Consider the following 18676-nt stretch of genomic DNA (forward strand, 5'->3'; position numbering starts at 1 on the left):
CAACAGAAGATAATTTGACCATTTTTGTCAGCTTGGACATTGTAAACATATTTATATGTAGAAATTTAATTATATTAAAGAGTTTCAAGCAATTAGGAGTTTGAATAAAATATTATGAGGGAAGACCATAGTATGTGTTTAAAACTAAAACACGACTGTGGCTTTTAGAAAAATTTGTAGATAGTGGCAATCCAAAATGTAATTCAGTAGATACACACACTGCAGAGGAAGGTGAGATTGCTTGATGGTTACTGATTTTGGCTTCCCTGTTGCCGAGGGCAGGTTGTCAAGAGGAAATGCTAAAGGTTAGGGTTGGGCTGCCTTGCAGAGGCCATGAGGCTTGAATTTTGTTAGCAGGTCATACAGAAGTGCAGATTTTTTTAGCAAGACACCAAGATGTGGAACTGTTTAGCTTTGATCTCTAAAAGTCGTGTGAGACATTGTCCTGTGCTAGGCCGAATGCCTTGGTCACAGAAATTAAGACTTGTTGCAGTTCCTTTTAAGCTTGGAAATAACTGCTCAGCACTGAACTCGGCTATTTAACCTCTCCTTTTAATCTCCTGCATGATAAGACAGGCAGTGAAAATCTGTGTTCTCCAGGCCAGGGGATGCCAAACACGTTAGTTATGCTTTGCCTGCTGCTGAAAGCGATGGCTCGTCAATCTTTTCCTGCCATTGAGAGGTTCTTTTTTTAATTGCCTATGAAGCCAGAGTATTTAAAATCTCACATAAGAGGCTTAGGTCCACATGTATCACAGTTTCATAGCTGAGAGGCAAGATATGGTTTGCATTAGCAGTTGAGCTCGAAAATATAGTCCACACAGGATAAAAAGCTGAACACTGTAAATTAGTTGAACTGAGTGTGAATCAGAATTTCAGTATCATCCTTTTTTCTTCAGTGGCTTGCAGTATAATGCAACTTGATCAGAACATTTCCATTTTCCTGTTCATTCTCAAAAAATGCAACCTTTTCTACTCTGAAAATAATTTTTTTCCTCAGTGAAAATAAACAATAAAGCCATGTAGAGCTACTTCCCTTGAAATGTAGGGCATTTTATAAATAGAGGTGTCTGTGTCCCAGAAATGCACTTGAAAGCATACTATAAACAAAAGCTACCCCATAGATTTTTTTAAGGCACATGACATGTGCATTATTATGTCAGGTCACATCAAACCAAGTCACACCAGAAAGACCAATAGAACTGATAAAATTTAATCAGTGTGTGGTCTTTCTTATCATAAATACAGACAATAGCTGGTAGTATCTCCCCTTCCCTTTCCTCCAACCTTTGAGTTACCAGTGGGTCATTTTACACAGAGTTAAATAAAAATATGTTTGAGCTACAGTTTTCCAAGTACAGTGGAGGTACGTACTACAAGAACTGCCATGAAAAGGTAGCTCTCACTGTAACTAGCTAAGTATTCTCCCAAAATAATATGACATAGTAAATGATTGAAAAAATATAGTAGTATGGGTTAGTTTTTATTGTTTGGATAGCACTATTAAATTGAAAGCAAGTTTGTAATTATAGAGAAAATGTATACATTTCTATTCAGAATTCAACTGCCAAGTTCTTCCTCTTGTTTATCGATTCAAGATAGAAAAACAATATACTGCTTACAAGGATATTCAGGAGCAATTCTCCTACAGATCAGGATAATGACCATTACACTGTCTTTTAAAATAATTCCTCATTTTTTGCCTCAGAAAATTTTATAGCTTCTTCAATATGGCCTTATCATCATATTACGTGATGACAAAAATATCTACCACTTGCCTATATTAGTAGAATGCACGAAGCATGTATAGTTATTTGCAATGGTTTGCAGTGCCATGGTATTTTGACATGGTATGCAGGGAAGTTTTTAAACTGGTCTACTAGTTGAAATAAAAGTATGAGTGAGCACAGACTGGACATCTCTAGTGTTTTTCTTGCTGTACTGAGCATACCTGCTGTAAACAGGTTAAGAAGATACAGTGAAGCACTGGGATGCCAGGCTAGACATTCCACAGCTGAGATCTAGAAAGAGTAACCATTCTGAATGTGATTTGGCTTTGCAGGTTTCTGTTGTACAGAGCTGTAAAGCATGTGGTGATGACAGTAAATTAGCTCAGTTGCTTGTGTTTGTTGTTTAGGAACGAGTGGGATCCTCCTGACAGAAAGGTAGATACTCGCAAGTTCCGTTCTGAACCAAGAAGTATTTTTGAATATGAGCCGGGAAAGTCATCAATCCTTGAGCACGAAAGACCGGTAAGACACATAAATGAAATGGGTAATACAGTAAGAGATTTGGTAAGAGATTCTCTTTTTATTATTTACTACTAATAATAACCACTTAGAGGATATTGAAGATCCTTTTTCAAATACATTTTGCAGCAATTTGTCTTTGCTCTTATCTCATGACTGTATTGAAAATGGGTTTGGCTTATTTGCTAAACTTACATCTTCGGTGTTCCCAAGAAATCACCACCATGCAAACCTCATGGATGTTAGGCAGAACAGATGGAAACAGCTTTTTCTAATTGGTATGCATCTCCAGCACTTATTTGCAGTAATATTAACAGCACATATGATACCTGATTAAATAATGTGTAAAAATAAAATATTTGCATTTTCAGGATGTGCTGAATTGTATACCTAAGGAGATTTTGGTCAAATACTGGCCAAGGTTGCCCAGACAGGACTGACACAGCCCTGAGCAACCTGATATGATTAGACCTACCTTCAGCAGGAGGTTGGGCTAGATGACATCTGAGGGTCCTTTCCAGCCTCAAATGCTCTGATTACAGAGTGTCCATTAACATGTAATTGGAGGTCTTTATTCCTGTTTTCTGAGCAATGATTGCAATTGTGGAATAAAGCTGTGCTTAGTGCTTGCAAAATGACAATTAACAGAAGTTTTCATTTGCTGAAAGACACATTCACCCAGCCCTTCTAATTTAGCTTTGTGCTATAATAACAACTTTTTTATTTTAGGAAAGCTGTTATGTATCAATGGCAGTATTTTCTTTTCTTGGTGTTTTACGTTGAGGTTGAAATGTTTGAGGGAGTCCAGTTTTGAAGAAGAGCTTTATGAAATCAGTACTGGATTGTTATTTACTTCTGTATTCCATGCTTGTTCACAGAATTTATTTTGCCAATTTAAAGCAAATTAAGGAAGTATTTGAATTTCAGAATATGCAGCATATCAACAATGTGAAACACCTGAATCAAGCACCTTTTCCTTTGTTTTTGAGGTCTTTGCAGGAATCTAATTTTTGTTAGCTAGAATACACCAAGCTCTTTTTCTGTGAAACTGAGTTCTTTCAGAACTGATGTGTTTTTCAAGGAGGAAATTGGCATTTCTGTAGGAACTGGGAATGAATCAGTATAATTAGTATCTGAGTGCAGATGAACTTAACAAATAATTTTATTTAAAAGGTGGTGTCATTTGTTCCAACGACTTTTTAAGTCCCATGGCTGCATTATAAACACTGAGGTAATTTTCCAGCCTTCCCAATGCCAAAGAGTAATAGCAGATTCAAGGTAAAAATAAGAAAATTATACTGATTTCAGTGTATTCCAAGAATCGCCTCACTTTTCTAATAAATTACATTTTCCTCTAATGTAATGTGAACAAAAATAATTCATGTAAGAATTGCACTGCTAATGAATATCATCAGAGCTAGTTTTTCAATTCTAGCAAACTAATGAAATAACAAAAAAGTGAGGTTTGCTGACTGTTCCTGAATCCTTTTTTCTACTTGCTTATGCATTTTACTTTTGCTGATCTAAATCAAGAGATGGAATTTTGGGCTTTGTTTGGTCCTTAAAATATTTTCATGCAGAAGAGCTTTAGTCATGTTGTACCTAATAAGCAGTATCCATCAAGGGTAAGGTCGTATTTTATCATCTGAAGCTTAGACTAAAAGTTTAGGTTTAGCTGATGTACATACAAGGAAGCATCTCTTTGTATAAGAAATTTTAAAAGCTGAGAAAAGAATATTCATGTACAGAATTGTGAGATTTTTTTGTTTATGTATGATTCAGAGCTGTAAAAACTTGGAAATTAATATAAGATGAAAGTTGTGCTGACATTAGTGTAACATAGTTGAAAAAAATAGGGAGCTATCACAGTTTTATCAGTCTGGAATTTCTACTGTTGCCAAAGATGCTATTTAGCTTTATGTACTTAATACGTTGCAGTGTCTGCAATTCAAAAAAATACTCCTCTTTTTCTCCAATGTCATCGAAACCAAGGACTTGTTTCCTAAAATGGATGTTTGCTTTCCATTAATAGGTAAACGGGCAATGTAACAACTTAATCTTACTCATGTGTAAATGAAATTAAATTTTATTATTTACGAGTTTCTACCTTGTATATGAGAAGCAATTCCTTCATCCATGTACATATATCTATTTCTGCAGTAGAGTATGTAAGGAAAAATCTCAGTGTTACTGTAAAAAAACCATAAAATTGGTACAAGCAATGCCTCTATTTTCATTAGTTGTTTTAGTCTAAGCATAAAAGTCTACATGTGCTAGTCAAATAAAACTGTGAGGTTGAATTATAGTTCTACGTTTTTTAATCTCTGTTCAGCATACAAATTTTCTACTGAGTTTATATGCAAGAGGAATTCATGATTAGAAGAAATTTTTTAAAATTACTGTTTTGTCAAATGCCAGAAATAGACTGGGCTTGCTTCATGATGTACATCTGTTGTTTTTTATTTTGTTTGGTTTTTACTGTAGTGAAAAAATTGAAATTTTCTTTAGAACATGCACATTTGGTTGCTTTTGACGTCTCAAGCTGGTTATCAGAATGTTCTGCTTGGTATGCTTAATACGTCATTAAAAAAATATTTCTTCTTATAAAGAAATAGACTAAGTCCATCTGGTAGTAGACTTGGAGCTACCACAGCTGTTTAAAAGTAGTCCAAAAGAAAAAAAAAATAGAAAAGCAAAACCAAATTCTTTAGAGATAATAAAATGACAAACTCAAATTTACAACAGACATCTCAGCCCACTGTTCCAGACAGGCTTCAGTTTGGTGTCTGAACCTGCAAATGCAAAATATTGGTTTACGTGTGAGGACCATTTAACTTGTGAGTTTAGATGCACAGTTTTGATTATTACCTGTGAATGTCTATTTGTGTATCAAATCAAGAACAGGCAAAGCTACATGTAATACTACAGATGTAATTTTTTTCATTGTCCGTGTTCTATACTTGAGTATTCCAATGCAGTGTTGTGTTGACAATCTGTTGCAAAAGGCAAAAGGAGTAAGGTTACTTAGTGATCTTTAGTAATATATTTTCAACAAATAAAATATTACTAAATTACTAGATGAAGGATAGATTGTAGGAACATTACTTGACTGACAAGTCATAAAAAGGGATTTTCCTTTATTGCTTTTACCTTCTATTTCAGTAGTTTGGGAGATACTTTGTGAGACTAAGCCAAGTGCAACTTTTAAGTCAAAATGATTCATTCATTTTAAGTCTCTTAGAAGCGGAGATAATAGAAAAAGGTCTGTCGGCAAAACTGACTCCAAAACCCAAGCCAAATCAATTGCCTGGGCATTGATCTTGGTAGAACAGGGAATGCAGTCCCCTCCAGAACTGGCAGGCAGCACGGCATTTGCAGACTTCAGTGCTCAGTTTCCGTTTGTTTGCTGCCCTCTGCGGTTGAAGCTGTAAATTGAAGTGGGACTTGTCTGCGTGGAGTTAGCTGTACATACTTTGTAACAGTCTCATTTCATTTGCAACTACTACACGAGAAGAACTGTAAACTTAGAAGCTAGATAAAATACACTCTTTCTAGATTTTTCTTTACCGGCAGAAATAGGAGGGGTTTTAAGCTTGCAGCTAATTGCAAGAGTATTTGAAGTTGAAAAGAGAGGCAACTCCCATTCTCATTTTTATCTCCTTGGCTGGCTGGGGGGAGCCCAGCTGATCTTGCCTCCCGGCAAGGAGGGACATGGGTCCATCACTGTGTAGGTGTGGGGCTGCTGCTTTTCAGGGCACCTTGAGGCTCACAAGGCTGGCACTTGCTACCCAAGCAAGTAATGTCAATAGGCCTGGATTTCTAGTGCCAAAAGCTCCACAACTCCAACCCTATATACATTTCAAGTGATTTATTTATTTATTTATTTTATGTAAATACACCCATTTGCTGATATCAAAATTTCTATGCAAATTAATTTTTTGGTAGAATATAAAGGTAAAAGCATGCAATATATCAACATACGGTAACTTCGTTTGGAGAAAGGATGGTAAAGAATTGTTCAGTAATGTCTCCTCAGATTATCCATATATATAACAATGTAAATTGTGGAATTTTTTTTAAGGTAAGCAAAAAACCTCTAAATATGGCAAGCTTTCTCTGTAATGGGAACCAGGTTGATACACAGCAAAGTTATCTTCTGCATTATGAATTTGTCATTTTTTGCCCTCATGTCTTCATATCTCTGTAGAAGAGAATTCTGTGGTTTTTTATTAAATTAGTCATAGTCTCTATTAAATCCACACATTTTTTAGCAGTCAGTTCATGAAACTAATTTCAGTGGTGTTTCTCTACTAAAAACTTGGGGATCTATAGTTGAGTTCAAGCCCTTGTCCTTAGTACTGCTGAGATACAGCTGTGGATGGTGGAAATCTCAGGGCAAAACTCCAGAACAGCTTCACTTCGTAACCCAGCTGTGGAGCACAGCAAATTTTTAATCAGTGACATTCACTTCCCTTTCCATTCACAGGAATATTACTTCCCCTATTTGAAAGGACACTGTGAAGATAAGTGTATAAAAGAACAGTCGGGGTCCAGATATTGCATGAACAGCTCATATATATGTGAGCACCAAGGTAGTTCTGAAGGGGTTTTGACCTTTCAAGAGAGCAGAGTTGGCAGGCTGTCACAGTAATATCAAAAGCAGCAAGAAAAGTCCTGTAAGATGTTTAATTACATGAAATAGTCATGAGCACAATGTTATCTTTTGCAGAAAGCAGAAGTAGCTCTATGTGATTGCTCTGGTGTATTGGTGACAGTTTGACTCCAGAGGAAAAAGTGTTACATACTTGATCACCAGTATCATTCTTTATGCAGGACCCTGTTTTCTTTGATGATTGTTTTCTAGGGCACATCATAATTAGTGTCTAGGTTCTGATAATTACACTTTCAGAGAACCAGATTTTAAATTCAGAAATGTCTTTAACAAGAGGATTTCTCTGTTTCAGAGACCTTTAACCCAACAGTTCACTGTAATTCTGTGCTGCACGAAAGCCTACATCAGATGCTACAAAGAAACTGAAGCTATTTAGAAAGTAATTAATGCAGCCAAGTTTACAGTCGATTAGATATCCCCTTTAGATCTGTACTGTTTTGCACCGTCATGTTTTCATGCTACTTGAATAAATCTGTCAATTATTCTTCTGTTCACTGAAGAATTTCCTTAATGCTATCTTCAATTGCTACTTTATCCCTTGCCTGTGAGAATTTTCAGATGAAAACAATGTATTTCACTGTCAACAAAAATGCTTCATTATGTCAACAAGGCCATGTGAGATAAAGCATTTCACAGTACTACTGAAACAAATATTATGGAATGCACAATTTTTTTGTTCCCTATGTTTTGACCATAGGACTAAAATACACCAGTTCCTTTTCATGTGCTGAAGTGGCATAGTGATGCTTGCATGATGCATAACTTCCTTATCTCTGCTCAGCGCTTGCTTCAAGACATCAAGATTCAGAATTAACATGCTTTGTTGAGAAGACAAGGAATGACTGAAAGCAATACAGATAAAGTTGTGTCTTTAATGCTGATTAGATGGGCAATTTCTTGCTTATGCTGGAGAAGACAATCATTTAAACCATCTTCCTAACAAGGAATCTTTAGCAGCATTAAATGTAATTAACTAATGCAGTGATGTTAAAGAAAAGGTCAAAGAGCCCTCTTAGCTTTAAAGGTGTAATTTTAAAATATTTAACATCTTCCAGTCCTTGGAAGAACATCAACAAAAAGCAAGGTATTAAAGCTACCACTCAATGACAGCTCTTGAACAAGAATATTCTCTATCTTAAGTACCATCTTCATTCTTTGATTTTATTCCATTTCTTTCCCCATATTTGTTTTATGTCTGTGTGTTTGTTGTTAGAGTGACATAGCATTTCTAGCACTTTGCTCAGTGTATGCCTTTTCCTTCCCTTTTCCTTCACAACTGCTCCAGACTGATCGCATAAACCCAGATGACATAGATTTAGAAAACGAACCCTGGTATAAATTCTTTTCAGAGCTGGAGTTTGGACGTCTGGTAAGTGAGGACAGAATATTGGTATTTACACATTAGGAAAAAATATTTTTAGAATTAGGAATTTAAATTACCAGATTCAGCAAGTATATGCCAGTAAAATTAATATAATTTTTTTTTGAGGAAGGGCAGTGAAGTCCCATGAATATAAGTATTTTTTTTTCAAATAGACTCTTAACTTGCCAGAGTAGTTACAGTAATAGCTTTAAGAAGGAGTATGTATTAGACATATAGTAGTGTGTAAGTATTTAATAACAAATTTCATGATAAACAGGGATGTTCGCTAGTTTCCCTACATTTTTGCATTTGGCTGCATTATCTTGAACAATCTTCCAGGACAGAAAAACATGTCAGTTTGTGTTAGGGATACTAAGTTACAAATCATGTATTTTACTTAAAGGACTATATCAAAATTTAAATGTATGAAGCCATAGACAAATTTCTTATGGCAGGAAATACTGAGGGTTTTTTGCCTTTTTTTCATCACTTATATGCACACATGCAGAATATGTAATTTGTACCTGAACGCAGAGATACAGGTTTGCTCTTTTTTCAAGCTGGACACCTGTTTTAACCAACAGACTTCAGTTCTGCTCCAATTTTCACAAATAGGTATTACCCAGAAAAAGGGCTCTGGCAAACAGATGCTGGTTTAGACCCACTGCAAGCACTCATGTTTAAAATTATAAACCTGAGGAGTTCTATCTGGTTGAAACAGCTAAAAATCAGAAATATCTCCATTTTTCACATTTGAATTCTTAAGCACTTGCAGTTCTTCTGCAAATACCATAGGCTTGGTTGTGTCTAAGCACTAAAGGCTGTGTGTATATTTTTTACAAGGGTAAAACAGTAACACTGTCCTTGAGGCAAGACTGAGGACTAGGTTTCACTTCCTCCCTGCACAATGCCTTAACAACTAGGTTGGAAATGCACCCGCTCTTGCTTTTGCACACTCCCTCTCTGGCTCCACAGAGCTCAAATTCTTTCCTGTACACTAATATCTTTAGGAAAAAGGATAGCAAATGTCTTCATCCCAGAAGAATGTCTAAGAGGATAGTTGGAATATCCACCAGGTAGAAGACAGAAGTTAAAATCCCCTTAGAAAAAGGAGGGAAGTAAACCCAAGCATTCCCTCAGTCTTTTTGAGCATTCTCATAGCTCCCCAGGGTCCTCCCCAAGATTTTTGGAGATTAAAAAACAAAAGCATCTGGCCACAGGCAGGAAATCTGAAGTAGACATGAGCTTTAGCGTATCAGAGTTTAAGATATCTCCATTCTTTTCTTTCCCTGTTAGCTAACAATTCTTTGGAGGCCCATCAGAATTTTAATTGGTGACATGCCAGGCTACATGAGGAACCTGAGCACTTGACACAGGGCTTTGGAGGACATCCTGGAACCGGGCACCTTAGTCAGTTTCTGTAGCTATCCATAAGCCAAAATCAGAACTCCCTGCTACTTCAGGGAGAGCAGAAGAGAAAGCCAATCACATACACTCTTTTAAAGCCTTAATGTTTTAATCATAGCATTTTAAAACATTATCCATTGAATACCCAGTGAAAATTTTAAGAAATAGAAGTTAAATGTATCTGGGTTTAATTTCTTGTGCAGTGGTCTATAATGTTATCACATTTTCATTGATTACTTTTTATGTCCATTATCCAGCTATTGAAACCATATTGTCATTCCTCCCTCTAGATAGACAGAAACAGTACAGATAAATTCTTCTGATGAACCATATCTCAACAATATTATACTGATAATGATAATTTTTAAGATAAAATATATTGAAATTCCTCCAACAGAGCATAACTGTGATGCTTTATACTCCTCTATCTCAGTATTAAAAACTGCTGGTATTTCTTCAAACATCCCAGTTGTAAATTTTACCACCTAAAGTTACTAACATTTTATTAAGATATTTTAAAAATAACAAATTTATCCTTCCATTCTACCCATGTGTGTCACTCTTTGTATCTGACACTGTCAGCACTTAATTTCTAACTGTGTCACCTTTTCCACATGTTTCATTCCTTGCTGCCATTGCTTCTACTCCATTTCATCTCTACACTTCTGCTTTTATGACGCAGCCACCTAAAAAGCTTTTGGACTATGTTCAAGAGAGTTCTTCTGGTGTTTCCAATGAGGTAAATGAATGGTTATTTTTCAGATGATTCTCTTGGGAAGAAGGGTTGGAATGCTCACCATTTATGTCTTAAGTTTGTTAAAATTTAGTGGTTTCCTTCTGATAGCTATGAGACATTTCTAATTCACAATCATTGTATCTTTGTCTTCATATCTTTCCAGATCACTAGTGCATTTGGATGTTGATCTTATTATCCTAGGAACTGTGAGTCCTTATCCCCAAAACTTCTCAGAGATTAACACCCAGAATTACACAACAGTCCATACGTCTCTAACTCTTTGACAAATTCCCACTTTTCAGAGTTGGGCAAGTGCATTGCACAATTAATCCTTCAGCACAGTATATTTTTTTAATTAAAATATCTGACTGCAAATTCTATGTGTCAAGTGGAAGCCTTTGTGGCTAAGCTGTCATTTCTCCAATTAAGTATTTATGACTGAGGTTGCTCGTCAGGTAAAGCAGCAATTAATAGTACTGTTGTAATTTGTAACTCAGGATTGACAGTTGCTGTCAGTACTCCAAATAAAATTCATCAAGATCAGGTAGTGGGCTGTCATTGCCCTACTCTGAGTGGGAGAGATTCAGGCTTTCATTCCTTCTCCACTCCCTCCCCATTTTTACAGCGTTAGGGCAAAAGTCAGTGAATCCTCTACTGGCAACTTTGCTTCATGTGGTGGCTTTACTTCATTCATATTTGCGATTCACTCTCATCTTCCGTAGTGTCTCCAAAAGTTAAACTCAAATTGTGGTCTTAAATTGTTAATTGCTTGCAATTTACTCTGGTTTGGTTTTAAGCTTTCTGTGTATCTAGAAAAACCTCATACTTGTGACATTTGGGGCCAGTTCTCTGAAAGAAAAAGCTTCTAGGCCTTTTCTAATTCCTGTTGGTTTTCAATACATTGAGGAAGACAATTTAAAAGCCCTAACATGACTGAAATATTCCCGTGTTGAGTAGGTCTGGGTAAAATGGCTATTAAGTAACACTGGTTTTCTCTTGGATTAATTTACATAAACTCCTGTCTTTAATTTCGAAATTTTAATAATCTTTGAATATGATAAATCATGTTCAAAAACTACAGCAACTTAATATTTCTCTGGAGGGGGAGACTATTCAAAATAACTTGATAAAGTATTATAACCATCATGCTAACAAACCTATTTGATACTTACTTTTTATTTTTTGCCTACTTTCCCTAGCTTCATTTTCAGTCATAATTAAAGCCTTGATGCATGAAAACAGCTAAAATACTGTTTAATTTTAAATATATATCTATTTTTTTTAATAAAAATGAAATCAGAGTATTCCAGAAAGTCTGTATTTGGTAGTTTGGAGTTGTCATCTCCAGTATTTAATTAATTTTTTCAAGTGGCCTTTATTCATATAGAGCAGTGTTGAATATTCTGCAAGATGACTAATTATCTTTGGAGATGGGGGAGTAGGAGAGACATGTTCAGTTGCACCATCTAAAAGTGAGTCAATGCCCAAGACCTGACAGGACAGCTGTGAACAGTAAAAGAAGCAGTAAAAAATAACCACATGCAGTGTTTACTTTCACCTTTCCTCTGTATGTCACATCAATTAAGCTCTACCTATGGAGAGAAGGTATAAACTCCACACATTCTACATATGCCTGTGGTAAAAATTGGTGTTGTAGAATGGGCAGCATACAGGATCTGTCATATAGAAAAAACCTCAAAGCCAGCACCAAATAAAGGATAAAAGGGCAAGTTACATTCACGATGATAAGGGAATCTTAAAGGATGAAAAGCAAAAGCCATCTAGTAACCCAGCAGTCAATTTTGGCATGATACACACTTCTAGCCATCTTAGGCTGATCACTAACACACTGTCTATGGCTTGGGGAATGCTGTGGATGAGGAAGTTCCCTCTGGTATGGTTTCCATGGTGTGATTTACCCATAGCCTTCCATAGGAGACAGTGGGGATCTGCTCCGCCCTTGGGAGTGACATCATGGTCTGTATAGCTGTGGAGCCACTACAAGTGGTGGGAAGCAATCACTGCCTCGGGCCATTTGGCCACTGTCACGTCACAGGTGGTCGGTGGTCGCTAGTGGAAGTGGTTGGCATCTGCACAAAAGAATCCACAGTAACAGTTTATCTGCAGTGGTTGTACCACCTCGTGCAACAGTTCTAAGAGATCACCTGTGGTCCCGAGTTTCCTTCCTCTGCTGGTTCCAGACCGTGGCAGTGAGTGGTCAAGAGGAGGAAGATGGTTGTGGCCAGTTTTGAAATGAGATTCGGACGTTTTCCAGGACAGGCTGAATGTGTGTTTTATTGGTAGTGTAGGGAAGCACACAGACCTGAGGCCTTTGTGTACTGTGGTTGTACTGGCTGTTGGTGGAAGCAACGCTGTGTCTGGCTTCTATGGTTTTATTGCAGACAGACCTCACAGTATTGGATATACCTTAAAATCACTGAATTTGGAAGTGGTGGGAGAATCGTCACAAAGTACTTTTCAGTGTTCAGAGGGTGTAAAGAAAAACTTGAAAATATGAACTATGTGAACATTAAAAATTCAGGAATAGATACCTTTCTCAGAATCTATTTTAAAAGACAAATAGCAGGATATTTTGTTTGGACAGAAGAGGTGATCAGTAGTGCACTCATCATGAGCCCAATACACATTCCAGATACTGAGAAATAAAATAGGGATAATTTCCTAGGCGTTAATGGAAGGTTTATTGTTTGAGAATATCTGATGATCATCAGCATCACCTCCATAACACAACTGGCTTCAAAAAGCTTATATTTAATACAAAAGGCTTGTATTTAATCTCTTTGCGGAAAGGAGGTTTGATTCTTTACTCCTTTCCTGCAGCAGATAGTACGGATTTGGTTTTACTGTGCCCCTTCTTTCTAATGTTTAAATCCACTGATTTTTTGAGCTAGGTTATGGACTTCAAATATTACAAGTGTCTGTTTCTGTTCTTCACATTCACATCCTCAGATCAGTTTTCATATTAAGATATCATAAATAGTTTATTTATCATCTAAGAACAATGCAATGACAGATGATTTAAAAAACACCTTGAAATCTATGTTTGGATAGGAAATTAAAACTTAAAAGAAATAACTTCACTTTTATTTGCAGAAAAATAAATTGGTTTTAGAAAATTTAGCAGCTAAAAATAAGAGGCTTGATCATATGCCACAGTCTTGTGTGCTCTCCCACCATGGAAAAACACTTATGTGGGGCACCACTGCACAGAAAGCCACCTGGCAGAGCGTACATCATTGTGTGAATGAGGCAAACCTTTACTGATGGAAACATGAGAGAAGCTGGGCACACAATCAGTAATGCTGGGGGCCTGTCTTCAACAGATGTGTCCTAGCGGGAGAGCCGTCCTTGTGACACCACTGATGCACACTTCCCTTTCCATGAGAATGGGATACATGTCCCTCTACCTCACCTTGCTCTTCTTGGGTAACTTGGATAGCTTAATTCCCAGTTTCTGTGAAGATCTCTCATGCACAGCCTGGAAGTATTAGATGAGCGTGGCTTGAGGACATGTTAATTTGCAAAGAATGAACATAATAGGAATCTGTAGTAGGTGGACAAATTGCCTTTGGTATTTTTTTAATGCTACTTTCTCCTTCCTCCTGTAGTGCTCATGCTCAGGGTTGCATGCTTGTCATCCTCTACTGTAACTGAGATGCAGGTGAAGAATGACTTGAGGAGGGATTCTACCTTTGAGGTTATACAGCATGTCATTCTGATCCAAACTGGAATTTAGGAACATAACAGTACTTAACAGTGAAAACAATAGTAGTAATAAGTAGTAACACAGGAGAAATACATGAATACTGGCCCACACATCAAAAAACCTACTTTTAAGAAAAAATAGACATATTTTAACCTTATGCAGAAGTCACTTTAAATATGTTCTAGAAGACTTATATTCTCTGGAAAGTAGCTTTAAAGTCTTTGAATTATTAACCTCAGCAGCCATTCTTTCCAAAAGTCAGATTTTTTTTACCTGATTTTGATGTGATTAAATTACATTAGAGTTAAAAAGTACTTAAAAAATGAAATTTTCTTAGCTCAAGTTTTAGATAACATTTGATTCATATTGGGGCATGTTTGCATGACTCTCCCTGTCCCACAGTATAGTGAATTTTAGTATAATACAAAAATTAAAGCTTCAGTTAGTGTCGTGATGGGATCACTTCATATGTGATTCAGGTCTTAAAGCCAACTGACAAATGAACTCTAAGGGAACAACCATATTGTCTTTATAGTGTCCCACCTGTAAAAGCAGTTTAAACAGTTACTCTAGAATGTCTTTTAAAGTGCACAGTCCTACAAAATCTGTTCCCAAATATTCTAAGACTACAGGTGACTTCTGGAGGTATTATATCTAAGTGTCAGTTAACAAACCTGGGTAAAGTTCTATTCATGAACTTGCAAATCAAATCACTGGGGGAAAAAAATCTAACAAAAGAAAGGACTTCTACAGGCCGTGAGTGCCATTACTACTGCAGTGCTTCAGTACAAAGATTTTTCCACGCTGGGAAAAAGCCAAGAAGGTTCTCTATAGAGGGGAAAAATATTTCCTGCATCTTAGAAATCTTTATGATAGTCTTATTTCTAGTCCATTGGGTTAACTGAAGCGACATGCCAAGAACTTGAAAGAAGTTTAATTCTTGAAACTCACTTCTTTGTACCCATGAAGAAATACCCCAGGAACCATGCAGTTCATTGTAGATTCATACCTGGTTACCAGAATTGTAGTATCACTTAATTCTGACCAAAGGCTTGAAATGGTTAATTTAAAATTAGTGGTCATTTAAGGTTGACTTTGTATTAATAATATAATTATGGAAATTCTATCTCCCAGTGTTCGTGCAGTAGCTACACCTGTAACTCCATAAGAAATGACTAATGTTCTAGGATGAGAACTGTTCTTACCAGGATTGTAAGGTGTATAAGGCCAGTTGCTGACCACAAACATAATGGGATTTACAAAAGTTGCTGGCTATAATTGATTGTGGGATTTTGGTGAGTAACTGGGCGATGAGGAGAAGCTTTGCAGACCTCACATGTACATGAAGGAATTATTTTCAGATTTTTATGGTTTTATAGTAAAGATTTGCTTCAGCTGTTCTATATCTGGTTTTGAAAAGTGTATAGAAAAGCATGATTTGGATCATTATTTAGTGGTGCTTTAAAGGAAAAATTGTTACTGAAGTAGAATAGGAAATGAAATCTAGCGATGCTTTTTAAAAGCTGGATAATTTATTCTCATGAAATGTTGCAGTGTCTATGACAGAGTGCCCAGGATGTTAATCATTGTGGGCTGTTGCTATAGGATTTGTCACAGAGTAACAAAGAGTCATCAAACATGATAAGCAAAAATTGTCACTCTTTTTTCAAATACAAACATATAACAAACCATGTATTTGTTTTCACAGGCTTCCTTATATCATCACTATTCAACAGACAGAGGCCTGGACAGGCCCTCTAGGTAAGAAATACCATCTATTATTTCAGCAGACACAGCTTATCCAGCCTGAGGGTCTTCTTTTGGACCTGAAATCAGCAGATTTTGTGAAGGGTCAGATTTTAGCATTCACCTTGTGAGCTACTGGCAAATTAGATGCTTGGAGAGGGTGTTGATTTTGATATGGATGTATAATTTTATTATAGTTTTACAAGGACTTAGTGTTTACATTCAAAATAAACCACATTGTGTTCTGTGTCTTTCCACTACCATCCCTGAGCTTCTCTCTGAACAGCAGTGATTTATTCTTTACCCTTACTGCCTGCAGCATATTCTGTGCTGTTTTCCTAAGCATGCTGCCCTGACTGTTCTTGATCTCTGTCTTTTTCCTATCTTTGTACTTAAATTCTAGCTTTCCAAAAAATAGTCTAAAGAAACTTGATGCATATATTTCAGAGAAAATGGCATTGTAATTTTGTAAAACTTTAAAACAATCAGGTTAAGAACAAATTCATCTTTTCCCTGTGAAGTAGGCTGTAAGATGTGTGAGACCAGTGCTTCTTCCTGTTACGTGTTTTTCATCTATTTGTTCTGGCATTTTTAAATCTATAAACCAATAATATAATTATGAGCTTACTTATTAAATTCTGAATTCTGATCTCAGAATCAGACTGCTACTGATGCTGCTTTTTTTCTGTAGTTCTGCAAGTACTGCGAGTGACTACAGAAAGCGAAGGAAGTCAGAACCTGCTGTAAGTCATCAGAGGGCACACAGTGATCAGAACGCAAACAGACCTAACCTGGGCTGTACAGACACACAGGGCCCATGTACCACCCTTAGGAAGCCTTTAACTAGCTCATCTCCTTCTTCTCCATCAAGGGCAAAAGGTAAGAGGAGACCATATTAGTTGGCAGAAAACTGCTGATGATGTGTTGTACAATATGTTGGTAGCAACTGCCTCCTATCACCCGGTGTGTTGCCCCAGGGGATGTGATGTGAAGCAACAGCTTTGGATCTTTCATGAAAGGCTGGCTTGTTTATTCTTATGTGCATAATTTTCACCTGAAAAGCTGGATTTATAACAAGGATTTTCCAGTGTCAACTGCTTGTTCTAACTTGTTCTTTCTAAAAAGAAAATTGACTAAATGAGGACTATTAATTCCACCACAATATATAAACCCTAACATTTTTATTATCTCTACTTCTCTCTTATTAGATTGTTGTGATTTTGAAACTAGTTTTATTATATTGAGAAAGTAAATCAAGACAAATAACCTATGAGATTAAAGATGTGTTTCCAGGACAGTAGACCTTTTAAATCCATAGCTGATGTCTTAGACATTGTCAGGTATCAGGACCTAATGTAATCATAGTTATCAATTAATATCCGTAGTTATCAGGACCTAATTTAATCAAGAAAGCATCTATAGTCTGATTTTTTACTTTCTAAATCCTTGGAAGTATTGAGTACAGCTGATGCAATCTAACTAGCTTATTTTTGGCAAGTAAATCACCAACCTGTTACTGTTTTCCACATCTCTCCAGGAAAGAGATCAGAGAGTCAGTTGTTCATTTGGATTTGGAGATGGGTTTTTTACAAAGACAAAAGGCTTCCAGTAAAACATACGTTAGAAGTAATATATAAAGTAATACTGTGTACAATATGTCTCCTTCTGTTCAAATTATTATTCACTCAATTGCTCTATTTTGTAGCTATACTGATCAGTAAACTTCTGTAAAAGTAAATTCCCAGTGAAAAGAACATAAAATCCAGGCTGCAACAGAATGTGTCAAAGAAAAGCAATGAAGAATATTGAGAGTGAGGTGGTTGAAAAGCAAATGTATTTTAAACCCAGTGTTATAGTAGCAATTTTAACAGTGGATAAACTCATCTATTTGGTGTACCAGGCCAGGCAGTACAAGGTTGATAAACTCCATTTACCTGCATGTGCCTTTGACTCCATTACCAATAACAAGCACTAAGCATGACTTAAAACACTTCCTGTGTTTGAAAATCCTTTCATTAAGTATATCTTCCACAGCCAATTACCTTTCAGAAGGTGACATTCTGTTCTCTCCCAGCTTTATGACCCCTGTAGAATGTTAATTTTTCTTGAAATTAACCAATTTGTTAAAGAAGGAGCACATTATAAACTGTTTGATCAGCATGAATGTTGAACTCAAGTGTTTCCGTTTCAGATCTAGATTCAGTTTTTGTAGAAAGCAGACTGAGCTGTTCGAAGCAGCCTTCCTGAACTGAGTGTTGCCACTTGAGACCATTCTTGAAAGTTCAGTGGAATTATTAAAGACCACTTTTCCAAATTTGTCTCATAGTGTCTTCTAGATCTACCATGTGCATAAAAATGTCTTCAGGCTTGGAAACTCAGGCCTTTGTTATGGAAGTCAATCTAAGGATTATTTTTACTTCTACTTTCTGGTTAGGCTCAGTAAACTGATGCACCTTCCTTTACGCTTGTATAGCATTTCCTGAGCTGCCTTGTTCTGCCCTGCATGAGCTGTACAAAACACCACTCCCTTCAGTGCTGTCACACAGGGGAGGAGCAGGCTACCTGTGAATGACTAGGAGAAATTTCCTATTTGATCTGATATAAATATTTATCTTTATTTTAACTTAGAATATGCAGGTGCAGTGAACTCTTGAGCATTATACAGGTTAAAAATCCTAAACAACTTTTTCAGAATGCCTAAGTGGAAAAGTCAGTATTTTCCTGAGGTCTAGATTTGTTGTTTGGCTTCATCTTTAAATCCTTTGCAGCTTTTATT

At 36.5% G+C, this 18676-nt stretch overlaps 1 protein-coding gene across 43 annotated transcripts in view; it reads left to right on the forward strand.

The window, feature by feature from the left end:
- Positions 1-18676, forward strand: part of SORBS2 (sorbin and SH3 domain containing 2) — a 198641-nt gene that overhangs the window by 152059 nt on the left and 27906 nt on the right. For 30 of the 43 annotated variants that reach the window (XM_032108167.1, XM_032108164.1, XM_032108165.1 and 27 more), the window contains 5 exons: positions 2138-2252; positions 8207-8290; positions 10374-10430; positions 15863-15915; positions 16592-16779. In XM_032108167.1, coding sequence (XP_031964058.1) covers positions 2138-2252; positions 8207-8290; positions 10374-10430; positions 15863-15915; positions 16592-16779 — 497 coding nt within the window. The remainder of the gene's footprint in view (positions 1-2137; positions 2253-8206; positions 8291-10373; positions 10431-15862; positions 15916-16591; positions 16780-18676) is intronic. The other 13 variants (XM_032108163.1, XM_032108161.1, XM_032108175.1 and 10 more) reach the window with 1 other exon arrangement.

The sequence above is a fragment of the Corvus moneduloides genome, chromosome 5 (genome assembly GCF_009650955.1).
Source record: "Corvus moneduloides isolate bCorMon1 chromosome 5, bCorMon1.pri, whole genome shotgun sequence".
Lineage (NCBI taxonomy): Eukaryota > Metazoa > Chordata > Aves > Passeriformes > Corvidae > Corvus > Corvus moneduloides.